Source organism: Ooceraea biroi, chromosome 13 (assembly GCF_003672135.1).
Source record: "Ooceraea biroi isolate clonal line C1 chromosome 13, Obir_v5.4, whole genome shotgun sequence".
Classification (NCBI taxonomy): Eukaryota; Metazoa; Arthropoda; class Insecta; order Hymenoptera; family Formicidae; genus Ooceraea; species Ooceraea biroi.
The window spans coordinates 1,830,476-1,857,810 of NC_039518.1; the positions used below are offsets into that span (position 1 = coordinate 1,830,476).

The 27,335-nt window shown below is 43.2% G+C and overlaps 1 protein-coding gene and 1 long non-coding RNA gene across 3 annotated transcripts in view; one reads left to right on the forward strand and one right to left on the reverse strand.

The window, feature by feature from the left end:
• Window positions 1–27,335, forward strand: part of LOC105286400 — a 62,165-nt gene that overhangs the window by 25,707 nt on the left and 9,123 nt on the right. For both annotated transcript variants that reach the window (XM_026974725.1, XM_026974726.1), the window contains exons 2-7: window positions 4,246–4,346; window positions 9,159–10,828; window positions 11,189–12,346; window positions 15,839–16,292; window positions 16,529–16,629; window positions 17,323–27,186. In XM_026974725.1, the coding sequence (XP_026830526.1) occupies window positions 4,283–4,346; window positions 9,159–10,828; window positions 11,189–12,346; window positions 15,839–16,292; window positions 16,529–16,629; window positions 17,323–27,186 (13,311 nt within the window). In that variant the 5' untranslated portion in view covers window positions 4,246–4,282. The remainder of the gene's footprint in view (window positions 1–4,245; window positions 4,347–9,158; window positions 10,829–11,188; window positions 12,347–15,838; window positions 16,293–16,528; window positions 16,630–17,322; window positions 27,187–27,335) is intronic.
• Window positions 796–2,813, reverse strand: LOC105283922. The gene is made up of 2 exons (XR_894774.3): window positions 1,976–2,813; window positions 796–1,350 (listed from the first exon to the last, which is right to left on the reverse strand). It is a non-coding gene; the product is annotated as an uncharacterized LOC105283922 (long non-coding RNA).

The following is a 27,335-nucleotide window of genomic DNA, read 5'->3' on the forward strand; positions in this document are numbered from 1 at the left end:
CGTTTAACGACACGAGAGATTGCTGAGAATCTTAACATATCGAAATCGAGTGTTGAGAACCATTCAAAACGACTTGGATACATTAGTAAGCTCGATATTTGGGTACGACATGAGCTCAAAGAAATTCATCTCACTAAGCGTATTGACATCTGCGATTCTCTTTCGAAACGTGAGGAAAATGATCGATTTTTGAAACGTATGATAACAGACGACGAAAAATGGATCGTCTACAACAACGTCAAACGAAAAAGATGGTGGAGCAAGCGTGATGAACCTGCTGAAAGCACTTGAAAAGCAGATATTCACCAAAGAAAGATTATGCTGTCAGTCTGGTGGGACTGTGTATTTTGAGCTGCTTGCAAGGAATAAAACCATTCATTCAGACGTATACTGTCGTCAACTGGATAAATTAAATGATGCCATCGAACAGAAACGTCGAGAATTGGTGAATCGCAAAGGTGTGTTTCACCATGATAACGCTAGACCACGTACAAGTTTGGTCACTCGTGAAAAATTGTTGCAGCTTGGATGGGACGTGTTACCATGATGTTACCACATCCACCATATTCGCCAGACCTGGCACCATCAGATTACCATTCGTTTCGTTCTTTGCAAAACGCCTTGAATGGTAAAACCTTTACTGCCGATGAGGATATGAAATCGTTGTTGGAATTGTTTTTTGCTGAAAAAGATAAGAACTTTTTTGAGCGCGGAATCATGAAGTTGCCTGAAAAATGGCAAAAGATAATCAAACAAAATGGACAATACATTGTTTAATAAAGTTTTTGTTTCCCATGAAAATTTCGCCTTTTATTTATATAAAAAAAAACGCAATTACTTTTTGGCCAACCCAATGTTTTGTGGTAATCGCTTACACAATTAATTATACAATAATTATTATAAATATTACTGCACAGTGTTACGCGTCATGCCTATCTTAATGTCGTGTCGCCTATCTTAAGCATTCTTGTTCGCAGTAACCGCGAACATCGAGTTACTATGATTCCGCGGTTTGCGATTCTGTGAAATGCATAAAGTTACGTCAATTATCGAGATCGTTATTATACTTGAACTCAAGTTTAAATGTCTAATATTTTTTAAATACGTTAGAAATTAGCGTCATATTAATATTAATATAAAATTCTGCATATTAAAAGTAACATAAAATTCTTATACTGCAGTTTCTTATGAATGCGCATATTATTTTTATTTGATTGCATTCCGAACTATTGACTAGCGCCGGATGAATTTTCCCGGATGAGAGGAAAAGGCGGAAAGATAAAGGCCACCCACCGTGGCTGTGGACTTTTCCATCCTGGAATGTCGCGTTTCAGCATTCCTGGTGAACGCCTGGAAGTTAAAACGACGGTTGAATTTACAAATATTCATGACTGACTTACTGATTCGATGCGACGACGCAATGATAACGATGCGATAAAATGAAAAATATTTTTCCCGCGGATTTGCCTGGCTCAAGAACAATTTATCGATAATGCTGAATATTCCGCGGATCCCAGATGTACCAAAAGGAAAAGAGAAACGGGGGATTGTTATTAGCATTATTAATGCAAAATTTAATGGACTTTACTACAAACGGCCAGCAAGAAGCTATAATTATAAAGAATTAATTATCACGCGACTGTTGTACGCGGATATATTTATATATACCCGAAGGATTATGTGCATGGCAATTCTGTAATTAACATTGTAGCAAATTACGGAATGCATTATCATGCTGTTGCAGATCTAATCACGTAACATACCATGATAAGATGATATTTATAAATCGAAAAAGATATCAACGAAGTGTTGAAACTAGAAAGTTTCGATACATTTCACCGTGCATTCTCGCTTGAAATACTATATGACTTGAGCTACTGCTTTCGTCACAAACTTAACTCTTCCAAAACTGATTGCATTGATTGATTGTAATGATAACGAAATGTCGCGATGAAATCGCTAAATCGCTGTTCACCGTCTTTCTATGTAGAGATACCCTTCCGCAGTCCCATGAGAGCGGGAACACCGACTGCATGGTCGTCCTTGCTGGCCACTCCGATGCACTCGAAACTTGACGTCACGGTGCCTAGATTGTCCGGATATTTTCTGGTCTCTCTATTGTCGCGGCGATAGAAGGTCGGCGCGAGATCTCACGTGCAACTCTTTCGGTCTATCTCCCGGCGTACTGGAATTTCCACTTTTTCACCTGTTGAAAATTCCAATTCTCGTGGAGCTTTTGGCAAAGATGATCTCTCTCTTTCTTTTTCTCTCTCCCTCTCTCTCTGTCTATCTATCTATCTCTGTGCCTCTTTCTCCTTCTCTCTCGTGGCGTTCGAGTTCTATTTCCAGGTTTCTCGGCGACGCACGCGTCCATCCAGCCGACGTGGCGAGTCGCGACGCGGCGCCGCGGCTTTTCCACCGAGTTTCCGGCGCCAGCGTCGATGTGCGTGACGCTCGATATTTTAAGTTCCACCCAGGATATACAGGGCGCTCTCCCCGGTCGATTCTCTCTTGCCCTCTCTCTCTTTTTCTCTTTCCCTATATTCCCCTCGCCCTCTCTCTCACTCTCTCTCTCTTTTACTTGCTCTCTCAACTCTTTCTCCTTGCTACAGTTCCCCTTCAATCTTCTCTTGGAATGTTTCATTTCCTGTTTGATGCTGTCACCTAATTCCAAAAATTCGCATTTAATACTGAAGATATTGGATTCTTCAAAATAAATCTCTGAATGAAGGGTCCATCGTCGCAATTTTATTTCTGGAAAAGTCATCAGTACACCCTCAGAAAGGATTTCTGATAACAAGACGAAAAATATTCTTGACTAATTTAATCGTATTACAAGTATAAAAAATATGAAAATAAAACAATTTTTTATTTAAATCAGTAATTTCTATTCTTCTCTCTCGAATTAAATAACATTGTCTTACTGTCTCGAGACAAGAGTAACATGTACAAATTTATGCTTATATATCCTTGTATGTAGAATAATTTTATATTAGCGCCACTTTATAGTAGGTTTTGTCGATGTCGACGCATCATTTTCTCACGGTCGCTCGTCGACTCGGCGCCGTCCTTTATTCGGATAAAACGGCCAATATTTATGTGTTGCAATCGAAAATCGGGAAAGTGTTTCTGTTATTTACAACGAATAAGTGCAATACTCTACAAGAAATATTAAAAGATATGGAAATGTAAGTAAGTATATACAATATACTTACTTGAGAAATAAGATTCGAGATAAGACATTTCCACTTATTCATTGTAAATAACGGAAACACTTTCCCGATTTTCGATTGCAACACATAAATATTGGCCGTTTTGTGCAGATTCTACAAATTCTCTTAGAAGAATAGAATAAGATGTCTTTGAGATCTGACAATATTCTGAAATCAAGAATATTTTGAACTTGCTAGAAATTTGTATCTAAATCCTTCTGAGAAAATGAATGAAATAGCAGCAAGATTATTTAAATCTAGATTTTGGAATTTTCTATTCAAGATTAAAATATGCTTCTTTTCAATAATAAATATGATTGTCGCTATAGCGATCTTATTTTATGATAGATTAAAAAAGAGTAATAGCATTAAGTCCAGAAATCTTTTCTGTGGGTGTAATGGTATTACAATATTTCGAAGGAATTGCTTACCCTGGAATTTGCAGTAAACATAGTCCCACATCTATTTTACAGTATTTGTTGCATTTGCGTCCATTGCGTAAAAAAATTTTCTTTCGACACTGACCGGAGGAGGCTTGGACCGTCGGTCTCGGAAATCGACATCGGGCCGATCCTCGTCGAAGGCAAACACCTTTCTCCATGCCCTCTCTTTCCCTCTTTCTCTCCTCCCTTCTCCCTTCGCCCATCTTTTTTCTTCTTGACCCCCGCCGAATCCGGCCCTCGAACACCGCGCTCGCGCGGCTATCGAACTTCCGCGTGGCTAGCTGAACAAACGCCCAAAGCTTGAGAATCATAGCGCGAGTTTTTAACTCATTACAAATGTAAATTGTATTTTGTAGAGATGTTTGATTCGTGACACTCGATACCCGTATTTTGCATTTTATTTTTATAGTAGAGGAAGGTTACTAGAGGAAGTCAATAGGAAAAGAGAAGTAGATTTACTTCTCTTTTTAATAATAATCGCCACCAAATGAGAAGAAACGTAGCACTAAAAGAAAAGAAGCATAAATTACATCTCAAACTTCTTGATACATCATATTAATATTTATGTCTTGTTCATTTGCTTGTTTTAGAATTAAATGATGCCGCTAAGAGATCCCACGAATAAGCATGAGGGAAAGAACACCCTCTGCCGACGACACCCCAAAGAGGGCACCACCGGCACCGAGCAGAGGTAAGTCTTTTGGCAAAAATCTTGCATTTTGATTCAGAATTATTAATTTGGTGTCACAGGGTTACAATAATGAGGTATAGATACGAGAAATAATTTACATTTACAAATTGACGTCTAATTTATTCAAACAACCAACCCATTTTCTGCGGGAAAATAAGTATAAAACATGCATTGTCATCAATTTAAGAATCTATTACATATACTAGATATCATCATATTGGATCATTACCTAAGTAATCCGGGTCGCGTCTAGATGGTCATGAATCAAACTAGACACATATTCATGTACAACATAGCTTGTTGTATATTAATTTTACTTGATTAATTTTAATTTTAAGCAGAATAAACAAGGTTTAAAAAACAAAAAACAAAATTCTCCAAAACATCACTAGAATATTTTATATTGTATCGCCATTTGGACGTGAGCCGGATTACTTAATTAATATCTTTGCCATGTCTTATTTTACCAACACCTCTGTTAATGCACGTTTCGTTTTTAGTGATTCTTGCCAAATTGGGTTTTTGTGTCTACTTGATTGGGAAGACGCTTAACATCGCGTTAAATCAACATAGATAACAAGACCTTGCGCTTTTTATTTCTTAACTAACTCCAAATAAAGAAGAAGTTCCGTCGACTTTACAAAACTTGTAAAGTCAAAGAAAATGTGAAGTTCTATCTTTCCCTTTATATAATATAATGTCACCGTGTTTCAATGCTTTTTTTTAAATTTTATAATAGTCTACATCCGTCGTGGCGCGATTTGCTTGTCGCAGTTTGCAGCTCTCACTTCTCTCTTTATCGCGGTGCAGATACATACAAAAAAGCTTGTTACTTCGGACTGATCACCTTACGATTACTCGTTACCTTGTCTACCTCTGTCACGTGCACCCATAATAATATACGGCGACCGTCAATGCGACGACCATGATCAGTCCTCGAGCACGTACCTACTCGCGCACTTGTGGATCTCTTCGCACCCGCGATAAGTAGCGCGAGTACCCGTGCGAATAAGCATAGCTTGACGCATTACGCAACGCGTCCGTCATCCACGCACCCAGGGCAGTTATGTATACAAACATACGGAGGATTTTGAAAGTAGTCACGCTGGTCGAGATCGTGATCGCGGCATCGTTGGCGGTAGTGGTGGCGGCGGCGGCGGTGTCGACGCTGCAATATCGTGGCTAAGTAATTATCGGACTCGTTCGGATGCAACGGCACCCGTTAGACAAATTCTGCCGACGGATCATCGCGAACGATAGCTGCGAACGATCGATGACCGCGATTTCTCGATTAGAGAACGAAGGAGAATTCGGCGAGGACTGACTCACACCTTTCCCTGAATCCGCCTACTCGCATCGCAGAATTGCGTATTAGGTGTATGCGAAAGGTCAGTCTCTGCACGTTTTTGCTTTTTTGTGAATAGTAGAGGTCTGTCTATCGATAGTTGCCGCCATCGATAGTTTTCGATAGCTAAAAAATTAAATAAAGGGTAAATCTACCGATTAGCGAACCCACCTCCTATCACCTTGTCCTTGACATATATTATAGAGGTCACCCTCCTGAGTGACCTTCAAAAGGTTTTAGCCGTCGGTCGTTGTTTACTAAAAAGTTATTAACAAAAGAAGTTTAATGATTTTGCACGAATTTTCAGCCGTCCACAACAAGCAAAAGGTTATATTTTCCAAAACTGAAGCCCCGGACACATACGCTCGGTTTCAGCCCGCTTCGCGGGAGGGCGAGGGGCAGGGGCTTCGCCCCCCGCCCCCCGCCAGAACCAGTGTAACAGATTTTACCGTACAGATTTTGATCACCTGGTACACGGCACAGATTCCGGCGGGAGGGGGGGGGGCGAAGCCCCTGCCCCCCGCCCTCCCGCGAAGCGGGCTGAAAACGAGTTGTCCGAGGCTCCAGTTTCGGAAAATATAACCTAACCAGGTTAGGTTAGTTTAGGTTAGGTTAAAGCAGAGAATACTTTGTATTTAACTGTTTATGCTTTTGGTTAAAGTGAAGAATACTTTGTACTTATATTAAAAGAAACTATTTTATATATTAACGATTCACTGCTTTAAATGACTTTCCTTCCTTCGTTCATATACATATTCGTCTTTTATATCTTTCAATATTCAAAATAACTACTATATTTGCAAAATTTCTTTTGTTAATAACTTATTCATAAACAACGATCGACGACTAAAACCTAGTGCGGGTTATTCGGGAAGGTGACCTTTGTAATATATGTCAATATTATGTTCTTGGTTCGCGTAGACAGCTGAAAATTCGTGCAAAATCATTAAACTTCTTTTGTTAATAACTTTTTAGTAAACAACGACCGACGGTTAAAACTTGCACAATGTTACTCAGGAGGGTGACCTCTATAATATATGTCAAGGACAAGGTGATAGGAGGTGGGTTCGCTAATCGGTAGATTTACCAAATAAAGTACAATTATTGGAAATTTGATTAAAATGTAAATGTAAAAAATGCATGACGATTTAGAAATAATTTATTTAACCCGTTCGCTTGAACTGTTCAGTATACTGAACATAGACTAAATCGACTTACTGTTAATACAATAATAGTAGGCCGTTTTCACACCTATGTACTCTTTAAAGTATTATCCAAGGAGTAGAAGAACATAAATATTAATCTAAAAATTCTCTCTGCGCTTTCCACGGAAGTCGCAATCTCATTCCTAAGTAGTTACAATTAGCTGCTTGGTGAGCGGGTGTGCTAATAGATGCACTCACTCGTAAATTTTAGAGCAGTATTCACAATCTGTTCTTATATTTAAGATCGTCCTAAGTTTATCTTAAGATACTAATGCGACAGTTTCATTGGCTAATAGTCATCTTGAGATGATCTCAAAACGATCTTAAATATAAGAAAGGACTGAATACCACCCTCTCTTTTACTATCTTTCTACACTTTTCGTTGTCGCAAATTGACAATTGTGGATACAGCTTTACCTTTATTTAATCTGTAAGGCCAATTTACATTATAAATTGAGCGTATAATCACTGAAAGTGCTCAGATTTCTGAGCGCCAAATTGAAACGAGTGAAATCTCAGTTTGATGCAAAACATAAAACTATCGATAGTGGCCAAAACTTATCGATAGCATTCGATAGTCTAAACTATCCATAGTCCTTGCCCTCTAGTCAGTGATGCCAGAAACTGTGCGTTGGTATCACTGCCTTCAATGCATAATATGTGCAATACATTCAGTCATCAAAATACTTTTCTTCGTTTTTTGATTTTCTGCGATCTCTCGGGTAAGTTCGAATTCCTCCGCGAGAAAAGCCTTTCCGCATCTCAGCCACACCTCCAAAGTATTATTCAGTTAAAAAGTATTGCATCAATTGGAATAAATGGTAATCCGAAAGCGCCAAGTTGGGCGAATACGCCGCGTGCGGAAGAACTTTCCAGCCCAAGTCCAAAATGGTTTAGGAGCATACATAGCTTTTCATACATCGTTCATCGCGTTCACCATTGTTTCTCAAAGTTATGTTCATCGTTAAATCATGACACACGATGTTTTACAAATCTCGATGCCAGCTCTTGAAAACCATGAAAAAGCGAGAATTTATTTGAAGTTCAAATAACAATATTAGAATGCTGAAAAAGATTAAAACGTTTGCACATATCTAATCCCCACAAAAACCTTTTTAAAAAAAGAAAATATTTACGCCAAGTACATAAAACGTATCGAACTTTCTAAAAACAGTGTAATTATAAAAAAACAACCTTTCTAAAAAAGTGTATTATGAAAATTTATTTCTTCAAAAATATACATGAAATCAATGCAATTAGCCAAGTATATCATTATTTATTGAAAAGTGAATTGTTCACAAATGGATCTAACAAAATGCAAAAAGACAAATTTGCGAGTAGTAGCCGAAGGGTTTGATGCTCACGCATATATCTCATATATCAATATCGCGTAGCATGTATCAATGTCGTGTTAATAGGCCACGCGATAGACGAAACTGTTAAATTATTGTCATTGCCGCCACCTTTCGCAAAACGTACAGGATGGTTGACGGAATTGTCGTCAGTATTACTGACTAAGCCGACCGGTTTTTATCACCTCGGGGTTGTTGTCGGGGGGGTTGTAACGTGTATATGTGCGTGTGCACGTGTGTGCATGCGTGTCGCTCTTTCTCCTTCCTCCTCTCTCCCTCTTGCACTCACACACCACTCGTGCAGTCCTAACCCCTTTCGACGTGGCAGAGGGACGGTTATCGATTCTCTCGACGTCCCTTCTCCCCGGCTTTCGAATAAAAAAGTGTCGTAGAGTCATAGAGACATAGTCGCGGAGATCTTTTTCTTTCTCTAGAAATGAAAGACATACATCAATTTGCAAAATCCATTAACCGGGCTGTTGCACGCACATTCCGATTATAGTCTGAAGGCGAACGAAGTATTCGTGATTTTTCAGTTAATCAATTTTTAAATTAGATCGAAGAAACGGTTAAACCGAGATTAAAACTGGCATGCCATTCCACGATAAGATTACGTGAAACTTCAGGCGAATCTAAATAAATAAACAGCCGTTATATTTCGTTTGGTCGATTTACCGCCTCGCGATTTATGTTCTCAAACAATTATCTTCGCGATCGAAAAATACATTACACGATATCTTGCAAGGAGGCCCGGTAGCTTCATCAAATCGCAATCCACAACATTTGCGACGATTGAAAACGATTTCTTCAATACCAAATTCAAATGTTGCACGATATATATTTTTTTTCCTTTGAAGCGGATGTTCCTCGCGAACGACAAACGATTCACAAGTCTGAATTGTTTTTTTAGAGGCCGCCTCGGCGGACGTAGCTGGTAGTGAGACACCGAGTGACGATACAATCGAGGATTACCGCACAGCGAAATTATCCGGTATCCCTTTGGCACCCGACGCGACATCGTCATCGTCGTTGCCGTCGACGTCCGACAGGATGGTGGCGTCGACGCAAAGCCTGGATGATTTGGGCGTCAACCACTCTGCCAGCGCGGGCAGCAACGGCGATCGTCAACTACAACAAGAGCGATATGGACATGTCTACAGATCGTCATCGCAGACCACCCAGGACAAACGATCACGGTTGAGCAACGTGATCAATAACTTGCGCAAGAAGGTGCCGGATAGAAATGCGACCTCGCCGCGGAAGGAAGAGGACAACCGGAACAGCGTTGAGCGGAATCTGGAAACCTTAGAAAAATACGTGATGACAGTATTAAACGGCGTCATCAAGGAGGACGAGGGGGAAGAGGTGGAAGAAGAAGAAGAAGAAGACAAAAACACGGAGGAGCCGGAAAGATGTGGGAAGAGTGCTAATAATGAAGAGGAGGAGGAGGAAGATGAGGAAGAAGAAGACTCGACAGGTATGGCGGTCCAATCCGAGCTCTCGCACGAGGGCGACATCGAGGCGGCTGTTGCACCGCGTCTAGAAGATTCGGTCCCGGCTTCAGTCGACTCGTGTGACGTCGAGAATATCGAGTCATCGAATATTGCTGACTGTTCGAGTGCAACAACAGTGCCGAAGGATAACACGATCCATTCGGCGAACGAACTCGGTCAGGACTCGAAGGAGGCTTCGTCGAGAGTGGAGGAGGAGCGCTTGGACGCTGAGGAAAGTGAAAACTCCTCGTCAGACGCCCCGGAAAATAGTCGAGAAGTTTCGCGGGAGCGGAAGATGGGGCGTACCTTAGGTACGATTATAATGGACAGGTTGAGCGAGCACCAAGTCGAGGAGAGAGCAAACATCGACGACGGCAGAGGAGAAGAAGAGAGAGGGAGAGATCTGCGTGGCGAACACGCGGAGGTGCGTGCAATATGCGGCGAATTGCTGAGCGACTTGTTGACCGACGTTCATCAAACTGTCAGCGATCAAGGAGGTCGAAGACCGAAAGCCGAGGAGTGTGAGAGTGAAAGTGTCGATGCGACCAAGCCGGGAGTGAACGAGACTAAAGACTCGAGCGTCCAGGTGATTCAGGAATCGCCCATAACGAGCTTGCATTGCAGTCTACCGTTGGACAAGGTCGCGTCAGTGCTTCAGAACTGTCACGGTGCAAGCGAGTCGGCGGTGGCGTTGCGACTTGCGTCGGATTCGTCTTCAGGTTCAACGCCGACGCAGAAGTCGAAACCATCGTCGTGCAGCACACCTCCGGTTCGATTGCTCTGTCTTTATTGCGACAGGAAGTTTCTGTCAATGTCGCTGCGGCAGCGACACACGGAAAGGGTGCATCAGCTCGGCGGTGGCAGGAGATCGGAGAGGAACTCGCGAAAACCCTCCCACAACTGCCAATATTGTTCAGAGAGATGCACCGATACCCTCGAAGCGCTGTTCCAGCACATGGTTGGCAGTCACGAAGACAAGTATCATGCGTGCGTCCAGTGCTCGACGAGATATCCCACCCGAGAAGCCTTGAATGGACACATCGGCGAAGTGCACTGCGGAAACACCGACAGAACTGGTCAGAATCAGGTAAACGTCGTTGAAAAATCGATGAATGACACATTGTTCTTCCTGTCTCGTGCGTGCGTTCTAAAATAGAAAATCGAATTTTTTGTTCGCGTTTTTTTTGCATCGAAAATTAGATTCGATAAAGTTTATATATAGATAAAATTTATATTTTACTTTCTATTTATATGATAAATAATATTATGTACAGCTAATCTTAATTTTACTCTCTCTATACACGGGCTAGGCAAAAACAAACAATTTCTTCGAACTTTGAAAGATTATTGCAAATTGTGCTGTGTCCTCTAGCTTGCTACTTGAGATTAGAGTATGTAATCAAGCATCTAGCTGCTTTGGAGAACAAGAAAGTACCTTTTTTTGCAGTCCGAAAAAAACAAAGAAGGCTCGCCCTGCAAAGAATTCTGCAGCCAAAACCTCCGCGAGAAGGCAAACGCGTCGTCAATCAGAGACAGAAGATCCGAGGAAAAGGAGTCGAAGGGTCAAGATGATAATCGACAATCGGACAATATCCGAACTAAACTCATCGCGACTCGAGATCCTATTGATAATCCAGCCAGTCCCGAGTTTGACAGTTCTTTCTACAGCAACGTGAGCTGTAACATCCGCGAGAACCTGCTACACCATTTGGACGGCAAATTGCAGTCGATGAGCAGCTCGTCGTCATCGACGTGCGTGCCGTCAATCGCCGCCACGAGCACGACATCATCGGGGACGACAACAGCAACGACGACGGTGGAATCGAAATCACCGCAGCAGCAGCAGCAACAGTCACAGCAGTCATATTACGAGCACAATGTCAATCAGATTCAGTTGCCTATCGATATTTCGTTGACCGCGGCGACGCCGGTCTACAACAAGGACTATCCGACCAGTGAAGAGTACGAAAACTCGAGCGAGCACGCGCGGAAGGCCGGCAAGACGAGCAGCAACTCGCGGCCGCGTCGAGTTTCCTTCGAAAAATACAATTTCCCGCGCAAGTACGGCGGCAGGGAACAGTGGACGTGTTCGATCAAGGATCTCAGCAAATTCGACATCTCGACGCAACTGTCGCTGCACAAGAAGCAGCAACTGATCAAGGAACGCCTTGGCAAGCTGCACCAGCTGCCCCCGTTGTTGCCCACCGAGACTACCGAGGTATCTTTGGCCGATCAGGAACTGGTTGAACCGATCGTCGAAACAGTGGCGAGCAGCCAGGACAGCGACGACGGCCACCGCGTACTCGACACAACTACCGCGATCCTTGACAACATCCGCTGCGACCTGGGGGAATCATCTCCAGGCCACGACGGAACATCGCGGCAAATCACGACGGAATCGTCCACGACTGCAACCGATTCGTCAAGCCCGGTGCGACCGTCGATTGCCACGAAATTCAGTTCCGAATTCGCGGACTTTATGAGACTGAGGAGGCGAGATCAGAGTGTCGAGATCGCTAATAGCCAGGACGTCATCCGTGCTGAATTGAGCGGCGAGTGGTCGCGACCGCGGATTTACATTTGCGGCGCTTGCGGCTCTAAACACGTGAGTATAACTTTTCTTTTTTATACTATTGGGTTGGCCAAAAAGTAATTGCGTTTCTTTCCAATAGATGGACATACATGTCTTGAAATGTAACTAACTTCGTTCTAAACCGCAAATTCATTATGCAGGTTAACAACTCACAGTTCAAGCTTGTTTTACAAAAAGAAACTACACGATTTCGTTAACAATTGTTTCTTTGCCGTCGATTTCAAAATGGAAAATCAAAAAGAACATTTTCCTCATATTTTGTTTTATTACTTCCGAAAAGGGAAAAACGCTGTGCAAGCTCATAAAAAGTTACGTCATGTATATGGCGAAGGTGCTTTAAAACTGCGGCAGTGTCAAAATTGGTTTACTAAATTTCGATCTGCAGATTTTAATGTGAAAGATGCACCACGCTCAGGAAGGCCAATCGAAATTGACGATGACAAAATAAAGGCACCGATCGATTCCAATCGGCGTTTAACGACACGAGAGATTGCTGAGAATCTTAACATATCGAAATCGAGTGTTAAGAACCATTCAAAACGACTTGGATACATTAGTAAGCTCGATATTTGGGTACCACATGAGCTCAAAGAAATTCACCTCACTAAGCGTATTGACATCTGCGATTCTCTTTTGAAACGTGAGGAAAATGATCCATTTTTGAAACGTATGATAACAGGCGACGAAAAATCGATCGTCTACAACAACGTCAAACGAAAAAGATGGTGGAGCAAGCGTGATGAACCTGCTGAAAGCACTTGAAAAGCAGATATTCACCAAAGAAAGATTATGCTGTCAGTCTGGTGGGACTGTGTATTTTGAGCTGCTTGCAAGGAATCAAACCATTCATTCAGACGTATACTGTCGTCAACTGGATAAATTAAATGATGCCATCGAACAGAAACGTCGAGAATTGGTGAATCGCAAAGGTGTTGTGTTTCACCATGATAACGCTAGACCACGTACAAGTTTGGTCACTCGTGAAAAATTGTTGCAGCTTGAATAGGATGTGTTACCACATCCACCATATTCGCCAGACCTGGCACCATCAGATTACCATTTGTTTCGTTCTTTGCAAAACGCCTTGAATGGTAAAACCTTTACTGCCGATGAGGATATGAAATCGTTGTTGGAATTGTTTTTTGCTGAAAAAGATAAGAACTTTTTTGAGCGCGGAATCATGAAGTTGCCTGAAAAATGGCAAAAGATAATCAAACAAAATGGACAATATATTGTTTAATAAAGTTTTTGTTTCCCATGAAAAATTCGCCTTTTATTTATATAAAAAAACGCAATTACTTTTTGGCCAACCCAATACTATACCTAGTTTGATAATTGAGTTATTCAGTGGAAACGATACTTCGGACTACTCCAAAAATTTGTAATTATTATTAAGCTTTTTTACAACAATTTTACAAATAATAATGGTAGTAATATAATAAGTACTTTAGTGTAAAAATAACATTAACACTAGATTTACGGACATTGTTTGTACATCTAGTTTTACTGCAATCTGTCATATTGACGGATTCGTTAAACTTCGGTTTTCGGTTTTTAGTTTTCGATTTTCGGTTTCTCGTTGATAGAAAATAATCCTCGTGACTTCTGTATCTTTAAGCATGAATTCAAATTGACGATAAATCTAGTGTTAAATATAAAGTTTATTTTAAGGAGGTACAATTACATGCCATCGCAAATGTAGTCATTAAAGTAAACAAGAACGAGTATAAATTATAAACAATGTCTAAATCTTTGTGTAAGTGACTCGGGATGTGTTACTGTCGCGTGGCGGACGGTGCATTTCAATTGGTACGGATGTGGTCTAGATAATTTATCAAGCGGCGTACTTGATCTTTGACATTCGCGCGATACATTCGCACTGATACTATGCGCTCATGGCGAGTCATCCGAATCGCCAATTTATTTGCAACTTTCTACTTCTGATCTACTAAACCCAGGGATAAATCATTATCTAATGGAATCCGTAATAAGTTAAGTAACGAATTGGAAATTGTTCGTTTCACCTTCGGCTTTTCGAGCAACGAATGACAATGACGTTCGTTCGCTTAGTTGTTCCGTTCCGTTCCGACGGGACCGCGCAACTCGTCGATCCGTCGAAAGAATTCCCAGGGGGAAAAACAAGCGAGCAGGAAACCATACGCGCAGACGACTTCCCCGTGTCATACTAATCTCATTTACGCCAATTGAAACGCCGCGTATTCGTATCGATCGAAACAAGACGGGGGCAAGACGGGAACGCGACGCAACGGCAATGTTCAGCGTTCATTGAACTACGTTGAACTCATCAATATATATATATGAATAAGAAGGTGTCCTGCAATTATATTGCAATTAAACGAATAGCTAAAGTTAAAGGTCGGATAATTAAACTAATTGATTCAATGATAACTATAAAAGGCATTAATTTATAAAATTATTTTATAAAAGGAGTTCCTTGAGAGGTGTGTATACAGGGTGTCCCATTTTATATTTGTCAGTAAAATATTTCGATACGACGTCGTTTCAGAGAAAAATGTTTCAGACAAAAGTTATATGGCTTCGGGGGGGCAAGATGATGATATTCTCAATTTAATTATAGATGGCGCCACTTTCGAGATTCATCATGGCGGCCATTTTTTTAAATGGAAGTCGATTTTTCTCTCTAAGTGAAAGTTGTAGCTGATAATGAGACGAATACAACGGTTTTTTGTTTTTTGAAATTGGACCATTTTTCAGTGAGTTACAGCGTTCCAAAGTATACTGTTTTATAATTTAAGTATACACGTAAACCAAATCTTGTATCGAAAAATGTTTCTTACAAAAGTTTTATGACTTCAAGGGGGACATAAGATGCTGCCACTGATTTGATCTTGGGTGCACCTGTCAAGGTTTATGTGAAGGTTAACTTTTTTTTTAATGGATCTCTTTATTTCTCATTATACAGTCTTGTAGCTTACCTCGAGAGCTTTTCAAAACACTATAATAAAGTATTTTTTCGTTAAATATTATGTTACAATACTGCCGGCATTTGCATTACCCAAAGTGTACCGTTCTATCAACTATCCTACTTTTAGCGCCACTCAGGAACAACGGCGTGGACGTAGTAGGTTTCTGTTCCCTTCGGGGTGCTTTATTAATGTGAGTCCCCTTGCCTCTTACCATGGAGAGACGCTATAAACTTTGAAACGCTGTAACTCACTGAAAAATGGTCCAATTTCAAAAAACAAAAAACCGTTGTATTCGCCTCATCGTCAGCTACAACTTTTACTTAGAGAGAAAAATCGACTTCCATTTAAAAAATGGCCGCCATGATAAAATCTCGAAAGTGGCGCCATCTACAATTAAATTGAGAGTATCATCATCTTGCCCCCTTCGAACCAAACGACTTTTGTCTGAAACATTTTTCTCTGAAACGACGTCGTATCGAAATATTTTACTGACAAATATAAAATGGGACACCCTGTATATGTATATATATCCTACATACATCATTATGGGATATAGATGACGCTGAAGGAGATGGAGGATCACAAGGCTTCTATGCATCCGCGCGTCCTGTGCACACATTTTGAACTAACCGGCGATCAGCGCGAGCAGTACAAGCACCTGTATCTACCGGGACAATGCGCGGCCACCGAGGAAGCGCGTGACGCTGCACTCACCGACCTGGTGTGCACCAAGTGCGCCAAAGGCTGCTTATGCATGGCCGAGCTGCACCGTCACATGTTGGAATGCGGCGGCGATCACGCCTGGCTGCTCGGTCTCACCGGCAGCAACAAGAAAAAGTGCAAATGGCGGCCGTTTGGCAGCCGTAGCCGGCGACGTCGTCAGCGCGGCATGAAGAGGAGCATACAGAACTCGCAAACGCAACAACCGCGACTCGTCACTGCCGACAGACCTAGGTTGGTCCCTAGGGAGAAGCCGGCACCAACCGGGCCCAGGGTCCGACCCAGCGACCGTAAGAACAAAATTTTATTCTCACATTTTATTCTTTGCTTTATAAACATTTATTCTAACGTGACATTTATAGCTTTGACTGCGATGTTTCTTATTGTACAGAAAATAGTAATAATTACGAGAGTCACTCAAGACTCTCTTTTTCACTTTGAGACAATCGAGGTACAATTTCAGTAAAAACTATGAGGGACATTTTCCACGTTGGTGCCGCCTTTAGCTTCAATTTTCTGTTTTCAGGTGAAAGCATCCAGAAAATGTTAGCCAATCTACCGGCTAAGAGGGCCACGAGAAAAGTTTTGCAAGACAACGTAATACGATCACAAGGCAGGCTTCGTAAAGTGAGTAATTTTAGTCACGCCGAACAATGATTATTTCTGCCTCAATGAAAAAATCGTTTGCTTAAAATTGAATTGATATATCAAGAATCATAAAGAGAAAAAATATTACGAATACAATACAAATACAATTATTCTTAAAGTGAATACTCAATTTGGATATTGGCAGTATAATATACGTTTAATGACTTTCTTTATCTCGAATAAAAATGTCTCGAATAATCGAGGAAGTGCCACGAAAAACGCGAGACTCGTTGAAATAATGATAAAGCGTTATTGCCTTGCGCGCTTCGTCGCGCATGAATAGAGGCATCGATTAATGAACACGTACGCTCAACGAAGCACATATTCACACAAATAATCACACACACACAGTCATGTAAACAGAACAATTTTTGTGCCGCATACACGCTCAGTTTCTTTAAAAAAACGCTGATTTTTCTTATTTTAATTAATATCTTTTTCATTTATATTTAACTTACATATTGATACATTATATATATATATATTTGTGTACACACACACACGCAGATAAATTAATATATCTAAGGTATGATTGCAAAATAAAAAAATTTTGCCAGATCTATCACAGAATTTTATCAACGGCAAAACGAAATTGATTTGAATAAAAATCAGGATAGATATCTGTTCGATATCGGTGTGCTATAGTAGCATCTTTGGACTTTGTTAAAACAGGTGCAGACCAGAACAAGACCTGGCATAATCGACAGTGACAATTTATCCGCGTCACGAATCTCGCGCAACAAGACGGCTCTGCGAAACAAGCTGCTGAAGAACGCCAAGTCGATCCAACGGAATCGCTGTCGAAGCGACAACATATCCGCGGTGATCGAGAGCGTCGTGAAGAAGTGTCACGAGATCGATAAAAGAGCGGGCACTGACGCGATCAAGAACAATGCGGAAGACGGGGACAAGAAAGATGCCAAAGAGCTCAGGGAGGGTACGTCAAAATCGACTGGCAATAAGACTTCGGGCCTGGACGGAAAGACCTTTCGACTAAGACTTGTCGGCCGGCCTAAGATTCTTGGCAAGAAGGAGAACGTCAAGGCGAAGAAGCAATTTCGAGGCAAAGGTACCGGGAAGCTGGTGAACCTAAAGCTGAAGGGCAGGCCTGTAAAGTTGAAGAGTGTCGTATCGGAAACGAAAAATGACGCGAATAACGAAATATTCTCCCCAAAGAGTACACCAAAGAACGCGAAGGCAACACCGAAATTGAACGATGATGCCTCTTTCGACAGCAAGAAGACGACCTCAACGACGATTTCTGGGGTAAAGAGCAAGACCAAATTGACGCTGAGCGCGAGGAGGAAACGTGCCATCGACCCGGTAGCGTCCTTGAACGCGTCTATCAAAGCGAAGTCACAGTTACGCACGCAAGATGGCAAATTTGCCCGAAATCCGAATAAGAGCTCGTCAACGAAATTGTTGGACGACGGGAAACCGAAAAGCGCTGACTCGGCTGACGGCAAATCAAAAGTGAAAACGATGCAGAAATTGAGGAAGGCCGAAGTAGTCCAGCCCCGAAGAGTCACTCGGCTGTCGTCGGACAGCGACAAGATGCCTACCTTGGAACCCGCCGTGCAGATAGTCTCTTCTAATGAGGAATATACCGATAAGTCGGTAAACGATCTACCTATTCTGTCGCCGGTGATGTCGTCATCGATGTCTCTTCAGGAACAAAAAGTATCGCGGGCCTCTGCAAAGGGCGTCTTAAAAGACAAAGAGGGAAACACTGAGACGCGGACGGAGAAAGAATCGGAAAAGGAAGTGGTAAAGACCACTCCCGTGTCAGACGTTCCATCCGAGGTGAAGAAGCTACTTTCATCCAACAGGGAAGAGGATGTTCTGAGTATATTGGAAGTCACGTCTAACGATACTGGCCCAAGACGCAGTTTGAGGCAGTCAGCGCCGAAATTGAAGGCGAACGACGACAGTCATCTACGAGAGTCCGACGACGAGCTGGGCGGCTCGAAAAGCGCGAGCAATGCTGATTGCGAGACAATGCCGGAAAATAGTGCGAAAGAACAGAAATCGGTAAGGGGGAGAAAGTCGAAAGAAAAGATAAAGGACACAGCAAAGCACAAGGAAGATACAACTGAAGGAAACAGGACGTCGAAGAATAGCTCGGCGTTACTGAAGGAAGGAAGAGCGAAAAATAGGAAGAATCTCTCTGTCAACAATAGCGCCGAAGAAATATCCAAAGCCGACGCGAGTAAGAAAGATTCAAAAGCGAAGAAAGAGGAAGCGAAGGAAACTCAAAGCAATTCGAAGACACGAATAGAGAAATATTTAGAAAAACTAAAAGTATCGGATATTGCATACGAGGTGAAGAAGCTATTGTCTTCGCATAAAAGCGAAGAGCAGATTTTGAAAATATTGGAAGTCATATGTAACAAAACTGGCCCAAGACGCAGTCTGAGGCAATCAGCGCCGAGGTTGAGAATGAGCGACGACGGCCCGCGACAACCCGATGACGAATTGGATGGCTCGAAGAGCAAGAGGAGGAAGCTCGAGATAATCAAGAAATCCTTTAGGAAGATCATGGAGAAGAGAAGCGTCAACGATGTAAAACCAAGTTCGGAGAATGATGCGACTAACGACGAGGGACAGAACGAAAAGGGCAATCCGAGCAGAAGAGATAGTCGAGCAGGCGTTAAAACAAAGGAAATCGTAATCGACAACGTTAATATTGAAAATAAGATCAACACCAAGGGCGAGCCCTGCTCGGAAGGTGAAGGCGACAGTTCACGAAAGGGCAACGGCATGGTAGAAAAACGTCGCAGTCGCAACAGGTCGATCGACGGGGAGGCTGAAAAAACTAATGTGCGCACAGTAGAAAAACAGGGCTGCGTCGTGAGCAAAGCATCCAACGAGAAGGAAACCGATGGACAACTCGAGGGAGCCGCAGACAAGGCCGATAGTAAAAGCGAAAGCGACGACGAGACCGATAGCAATTCTGACGATCGCTCGGATTCCGCGATGGTTAATCTCAACCTGAGTCACTTGCAATCGGAAACGAGCAATTTGTCCATCGACAGTGGCAAGGAGAACTCCCTAGAGACCTCCGTGAACGTCCACAGCAAGCTGAAGTTAACGCGACCGAAGAAGACGTGGGGTGCGCGCCGGGAGAGATCGTCGCGTAAGAGATCTTTGAGCAACGTCATCGGCATTTTGACAGAGGGTATGAATTCGAAGAACATTCCCGCGGAGGCGCAGCAGAGCGTTCAGGTACTCACAGTTCAAACTAGTCTAGATAATCCGGATAGAATAATGCGCAACGGAAATGCGCAACAGCCGACCACCGGTAGCGCGGACAACATGATCGCGGTAGATACGACGTTTAGCGAATTATCGTCGGTTCTGGCCAGGAACGAACAGGGATCCACGGAAGGCGAGGTCATCGCGGCGAATGCCGGCCGTCGCATGGATGACGAGAAGAACGCTCATCCTTGCCCCAATAAAACGCAGGACGAAAACGCATTTGCTAGTCAAAAGGTTGACGTGTCGCCGAACGTTGCAGCTGCTAAAGCGCGTGCACCCGCCAACGATATCATCCTCGATCTCTCTAGAAGGAAACCAAAGGGCAAGGGCTCTTTCCTGGAGAAGATCGTGTCGAAAATAGCAAAACAGAAGGATGCTTTGCTGGAAGGTGAAGTAGGTTCCTTGTTGGATACCGCGGCCGACGAGTTGACCAGCATCCTCGATGAGGTCGGACCCACCTTGACTGACAATGCGGAAAACGTGAATTTTGGTGAGACGAGCTGCGTCTCGAAAGAAGAGAGTAGCGAAAGCGCGATGAATGCATCTACTGATAAGGGAATGCTGACGATTGCCGACTCCGAAATCCGGCCATTGCAAGATAGCAAAGTTACTCTTGAAGATGTCACTTCCGAGCGTACGACGGATTTGCTGGAAACTCGAGGCAATGTCGAGGAAAATTCGATAGAAGAGACTGAAACGCGTATCCAGAGCGAAAATCAATGTGATGTGACTGGCGCTTCAGATAAAGAAAGTCTTGTCGAAGAATCGCAGATTTGCAAAAGTAGTTCGGCAGTGAAAGAAGAAGTGACGACTGCCGCTCCGTTGGAGAGCACAAATGACAGTCAATCAACGACGGATACTTCAACGGAGAATCTTAATTCGTCAGATTTAACAGGAGGAACAAGTTCCGAAGGAAAGGAAAGTACAAAGTCCAGAAAGAAATCCAGGAAGAGATCAATGGAAGACGCGTCCTCGCCCAAAAAAAAAAGCAAAAGGCGATTAGTAGAAGTCGACGAAGAACGAGCTGAAGATAATACAGCGCAAAAGAAACTTCAAGTCGACGATAGCATCGCTTCCATTCACGAGCCAGAAGATACATGCAATATTGAAAAGGAGCTTACGCAAGAAGATAACGAGACTACGAAAATTTCCAACGTAGATACCGAAACCGAGAAGCTACAACTTGATCTAATAAAATCGGCGAAGAATGATTCGGAGCTGATGAGGTCAGAAAAGGATCTTGCGGAAAATTGCGACAAATCGAATTTAGAAGAAGTCACTTATCTTCCAGAAACGATTTGCGATGTTGCAAAGAAATCGACGACAAACATTGAAGAATCTATTGATGAAGCAAAAACCGAATCTGAAGAAAGAACCACCGTTACCGACGTTCAGTTAAAAGAATCGGCTGAGGAGAATACGGAATCTTCTTTATTTCTAGAAAAAAGCATTAAGCACGAAAAATCTGTGGAGAAGGTTCAGACAGAGAAGGATATTGATACGAAAGAACCTACGTCTAGGCGTGTATCGAAGAGGAAGTCGCAGTGTGCAGTTGTTACAGACAGTACTCCGCAGGTTTCTGTAAAGCCGAGTAACAAGACGAAAGAGACATCATCATTATCCATTAAAGATAAAGTTTTGCAATCGCCCGACGAACACTCAATAAAAATCGGCAGTGAGGACACAGACGCTTCTTTAAAAGGGTCCTCTTTATTGCAAACAGTACCGAAGGAACACGAAGAAACGCAAGACATAAATAGTTCAAGCAGCGATTCGACACCTTCGAAAACAACCAAGAAACGTAGCGCGAAGAAAAAATCATTAGCCGATGAGCATTTGGAACTGCCGGAAGACGAACCTGCTAAAACTCCTCCAAAACTAAACGAAGAGTCTGAATCCTGTGTAACGGACTCTACTGAGCGATTATCTGCCAGCTTGGAACACTTCAAAGTACCAGAAATGACGAACATGTTGCAAAATGCGAAGAAACGAGGGCCAAGGAAAAAGCTGCCGCCCGAGGACGGTCGCTGCAACAACGAAGGCATTTCTGTGGAACATCGAACGAATGAAGAACCTGTAGAAATTAGCGAAGCATCCAATTTGCCCGAAAAAACTGACGGACAAGAAGAAGAAGCCAAGAAGAGCGTCACTGATAAACAACAATCGAGAAACGCGAAGAAGCTCGAGAGATCAAATTCTTCAGGTTTAATCGGACTCGTTCCTTCTCCAACCCAGACAAAATCCACGGTCAAGAAGGCGCAGTCGTCGAACGACGATCTTGCCGATTCGAACATGCCAAATCAGAACGCCGAGAGCACGGACGATTTGTCTGAAAGCTCCTGTGCCAGCGAATCTAGCTATTTCAGAAAGAAGCGATTCGCGAAGAAGAAGAGACGGGATGAAAAAGATGCTAACGTACGAACTATCGCTTCACCTATCACAGATTCGAAAAACAAGAAACGAAACGCGGAGACGAAAGCGGACAAAACTAAGTCGTTGCTTGACGAGCATCTCGATCTCTCCGATTCAGACGACATTGATGTTCCGATGGACATCCGAGCGTCATTGGAGAACACGAAGGCTTTGGAGGACATTGAACGAGAGTTTGAGTCAACCGAGAAATCGCGAAGCGAGGAAAAATCTGTAACCGATGATTCAATGAATAAAGACTCGTGTTCACCGTTAGAGCGAACGGCATCGAAGAATTACGATTGTCCCGATGACTCGGTCACCCCGAAGAAACGCGCTGCCGGCAACTTCGTGGTGGTACACAGGAAAACTGGTGAGATCTTGATCGTGGAGAAAAGGAAGAAACTGACCAAGGAGGTGGCGAGATTTTTCTGCCATGTGTGCGCTACTAGCTTCACTCGGAAGAGCTCGTTGAAGAAGCATAAATTGTCGCAGTCTCATCTGTCTCAGATAGCGAAATGCAAGGATAAAGTCGAGCCCGCTGACGACAGCGCGTCCACAAACGTCGAGGAAAACGATTGGAAGAGTTATGAAGCAAGCGATCGACAGGAGGAGGATGTTTCAGAGAATATTCAATGTGACGATGTTATCCAAAAATCCTTAGAGTCCTTGGACAAACGCGCTTCATACATGGGTGACACTGATGACAGACAAATGGCAGACTCTCTGATAAACCTTGAAGCAAGCAGACAAACATTAGAGGACAAATTGTTGGATGAGGAGATTTGCAAGATCACGGAGAATATGAGCCATGACGAGTACGTTTTGACCGATCAGGTGACACCACTCTCGTCATCGACTCCGAGCCAGCCGGTTCAGAAGAAACATGAGGATTCTTCTGAAATTAAAAACGGCGAGAAAAAACGAAACAAGAAGAAGAAAAACCTTGCGGAAGAACATTTGCTCTTGGACTCTCCTGAGGTGGAAAAGTCTAAAGTAGACTCGGAGGAACTTTCGGATGCTAATAATACCGCCACGACGTTTCATGAGCGCAGCACGACGGAAAAAATACCGGAAACGGTGGAGAAAATGAAAGAGGTATTTAAAGAAATTCCATCTCTGGATACAATTGAAGCAAAGGACCAAACAACATCAGATCTTAAATTTTTGAACGAAGAGACCAACTCCTCAAAGCTATCCACGTGTGAGATCGATACGAAGTCTGACCAACATACAGAATCCGCAAGGACCACGAGAAGCACGTTAAGAAAACTCACCAAACCAGATAGCGAAGAAAAAGAGGAAACTCAAGTTTCGACTGAGGTGAATCGCTTCGGTCTAAGGCCCAGGAGAAGCAAGAATTTTATTCCACACTACGGAGAATCTGACATTGAGAGTTATGTATATTTTATGGATATTCCTATGGAACTTAACAGCGATGAAATGGAAAACAGCTGCGACGCGCAAAAAGCGCAGAACGTAGCGGAAAGAGAAGTAAATGAGAATGCTTCACGGGAAAAACTGCATGTAGGATCGAAGCCGGACTCGACGAACGATACGAAAAAAAGGAGACGTGGTAGACCGAAACTCAAGAATCGAATCGTTGCAAGTTCAAGTGTTACTTCGGTTTACGAGGAGGCTAAAATTAAGGAAAGCAGCGGCGTTGCCACTCTTGAGGAATCAAAAGACAATGATCAAAAATTAGATACGTCTATTAAAGAGCACGAGATGCAACGTGTTAACACGGCTGTCCAGCCTCCTAAACGTAGTAGAGGCAGGCCTAGGAAGAATCCTGTACAAATTGCAAGCAATTCCACGGCGCAGGCAAATAATTGCGATGTCTTCAAATCGATAAAACCAAACTGCGACGAGACAAAAGAGAAACTGGAACTGATCGAGTCGTGCTCTGATGCGATCGCCGAGAAAGTAACGCCAACCAATTTAATAACTTCTTCAACATTGAACACTGAATCTTTATCCGTTGTCGAAGATCACGTTCTAGAATCGAATTTATCGGAAACGAAAAAGGAGGAGCCATCAGATGTGGAAGAGATCCGACGCACCGATTTGAACACCTCGGAAGATCGATCGGCGCAGAAAGTAGAATTTACGGACGTTGAAACAATCGATAATGTACATGCGACAAATACGCTTTCTTTGCACGCTTCGTCAGAGAAGGAAAAAGTCGAGCTATTACCGCCATCAGAGATAAGCGCAGAAGATACAGAATGCGTATCAGAGAAAAAATCTGCTCACGACACAAGCATAAATATTGCGGACCAACTTCTGTCTGAAACCACCGAAAAAACGTCAATCGATAGCTTGAAATTGATCGAGCAGCAAACAACTGAACCTGATGATGATAAAAATGCTGACAAAATCGAAATCCAGAAGCCGACAGATATTTCCGAATTACCGAAAGAAGAGCAGACAAAGGTAGAAGAAGAGATTCTTCTCGAGAACAAAGTTCTTGAAGAAACGAGACTCTCGTCGGCATCAGAAGGCAGCGAAAATGAAGCGTTGCTCGCTGATGACAAGGCTATTCGGGTCACAGATTCCTACGATTCGCTACCTCAGAAGAAAGACGATTTAGAAGATGGCGACGATGGCGACGAAAGAACTCGATTAGAATCGTCCGGCAAGAAATCATTCAAGAGTTCTTCTCAATCGGTGAGTAAGGAGCGGCACGACGACCGGAAGAAATCAACAGCGTCCAAGAATAGAAGAAGAAGAGTCGCGGCATCAAAGATCTCCGAGTTGTCGAGCGACAGCGAGAACGAGGGCAAGATCGAATCCGCTTCCTCGAACAAGAGCAAGATTGTGAAGAGCGTGTTCGGCCGAGTGTTCGGCTGTGAGAAAGTGGATAAAGTGAAGGAGGTGCTGAACGACTGGGTGTCACGATCGGAGGATGATTCCACGGATGCGTCGAGGAGTGCCTCGGAAGCGAGATTCTGCGTGCGCGAGCCCGCAAAGATCCCCGAGAACGGATACAAGAAAGACAAAAAGCGCTATTCGAGCTCCAACACGAAGAAGAACGCGGAGCGATCATCCAGAAGGAAAGGCAGCGATAAGAGCAACGGCATCGAAATTCATGGGAAATCGAAGAACCGGAAGAAGCAAGAGAGAGATCCTGACTCGATGCCTGAAGATCGTATCGAATTACCATCGCTGATCTATACGACTAAGCGGAAATCTAGAGAGAGCAAGATAAGAGCAGATGAAAGGATTCTGAGAACCTTCGACGACGAGTCGCCGATTATTTCGGAAGACGAGAATGTAGACGGGATTAAAGAAACGGAGAGCCAGTTCGAGAGCGGCTCTTTGAACGAAAAGGATAAGGAATCGAGGAAATACCAGGAGAAAGACTGGAACGAGGAACGATCAAAGAGTAAGAACGCGATCTCCGAAGACTGCGAGAATCTTCGAAGCAAACACGACGCTCATGGGAAATCGAAGAACAACTCGAGCTATCGTAAGAGGCAGAGTGCTAACGCGCGGGATGAGCGTTCCTCATCGCCGTCGCAATTCAACGTGTTCAAGTACAGGCGAAGGGAGAGTAAAACCAAAGCCGGCGAGAGGATTTGGAAAACTTTCGACAACGCGACGTTGTCGTGTCTTTCCACTGAGCGAGACCTCGATGAGACAGGCGAGGTGGAACAAGAGACTGAATTTTACGAGGCCAGGAATCACTCGAACGACTCAAAAAGCGTTAAGCAAGCGGATGGTAACGGCTGGAAAACGTCCGTGCTGGAGGAAAATCAAGATCAAACGCGAACGAGCAATGGGCGTGGAAAAATGAGAAAAGATTCGATTAGTCGCAAGAGGGAAGATTTCGACGCAACAGGTAACGAATTAGTTTCAATTGGCAACGTATTTACGGACAAACACAAGGTCGGCAAGACGAAGGTAGAGAAGATTCCGAGAGACTTTGAACACGCAACTATTCAGGAAACGAACAACCGCACGCAAGATGGTCTCGAATCCTTCGTTTACGATACCTCGAAATATATGGATCAAAGCCACGATGACTCGTCAACGAAGCTAAATCAGTCAAGGAAGGTTTCAAGAAGCAGTAGAAAGGAAAATGCCAACGAAACTTGGAAACATTCAGCGAGAAATCTCGAGTTTGATGAGGAAGATGATCAACCGATCGAGAAGGACATCCGGCGAAAGAACAAGGAGTCGCCACGTAGTCGTTGCAGTAGTCTAGCGGACGAGGGACCGGTGGCAAAGGATCTCCTGAAGGGAAATTCTCAGGCAATTCCAGAATCCGATAATGATGGCAACGATGAGAAAGAGGAGGAAGAGGAAGAAGAAGACGATGACGAAGACGGTGATGTTAGTAAACGAAGGATGTCGCCGCTTTACGCTCGCGAAACTCCCGATAGTTCGATAGACAGTAGCTCCAACAATGAGGAGGAGGAGGAAGAAGAAGAAGAGGAGGAGGAGGAGGAGGAGCAAGTAACGCACGAGGATAATTCTAGAAAGACGAATTCTAACGAGTTCTCTGGCGAAAAGATCATCATCAGGTCGCCATCGTCGGGACACGGGTCGGACGTAGTGACGATCGCACCTACGGACGCGATCGAGGATAACGCGTTGGACGTGCCGAGGGAAATCGCGTCAGCGACGGAACCACGGCAGGGCAAGATCTTAAACTTCGACGAGGAACTGTTTGTCGAGTGCTGTTCGAGACTGAAGGCCACGAGCGAGAACGAATTGAGAGGCGCGAAAAAGATCAAGCTGGATCACACGGAATCCTACCACAGGAGGGATGATCAGTCACAAGGATTTAAAATCAACAGGGACCGGTGGAGGGACGTGGAGAGTCAGAATAGCCTCGGCAGCCTCCTCGAGTCGGTGAATCAAGTGAGTATAAAATATAAAAAGTATAAATTATAAGTAAAATATAAAGTGAGTATAAAATTTATAAAAGTATGCATTTAAATATTATTAAAGTAAATTGTTAAAGATATTTTATGATTAATTAATAACGTTAATTTCTTATTTCTGTATAA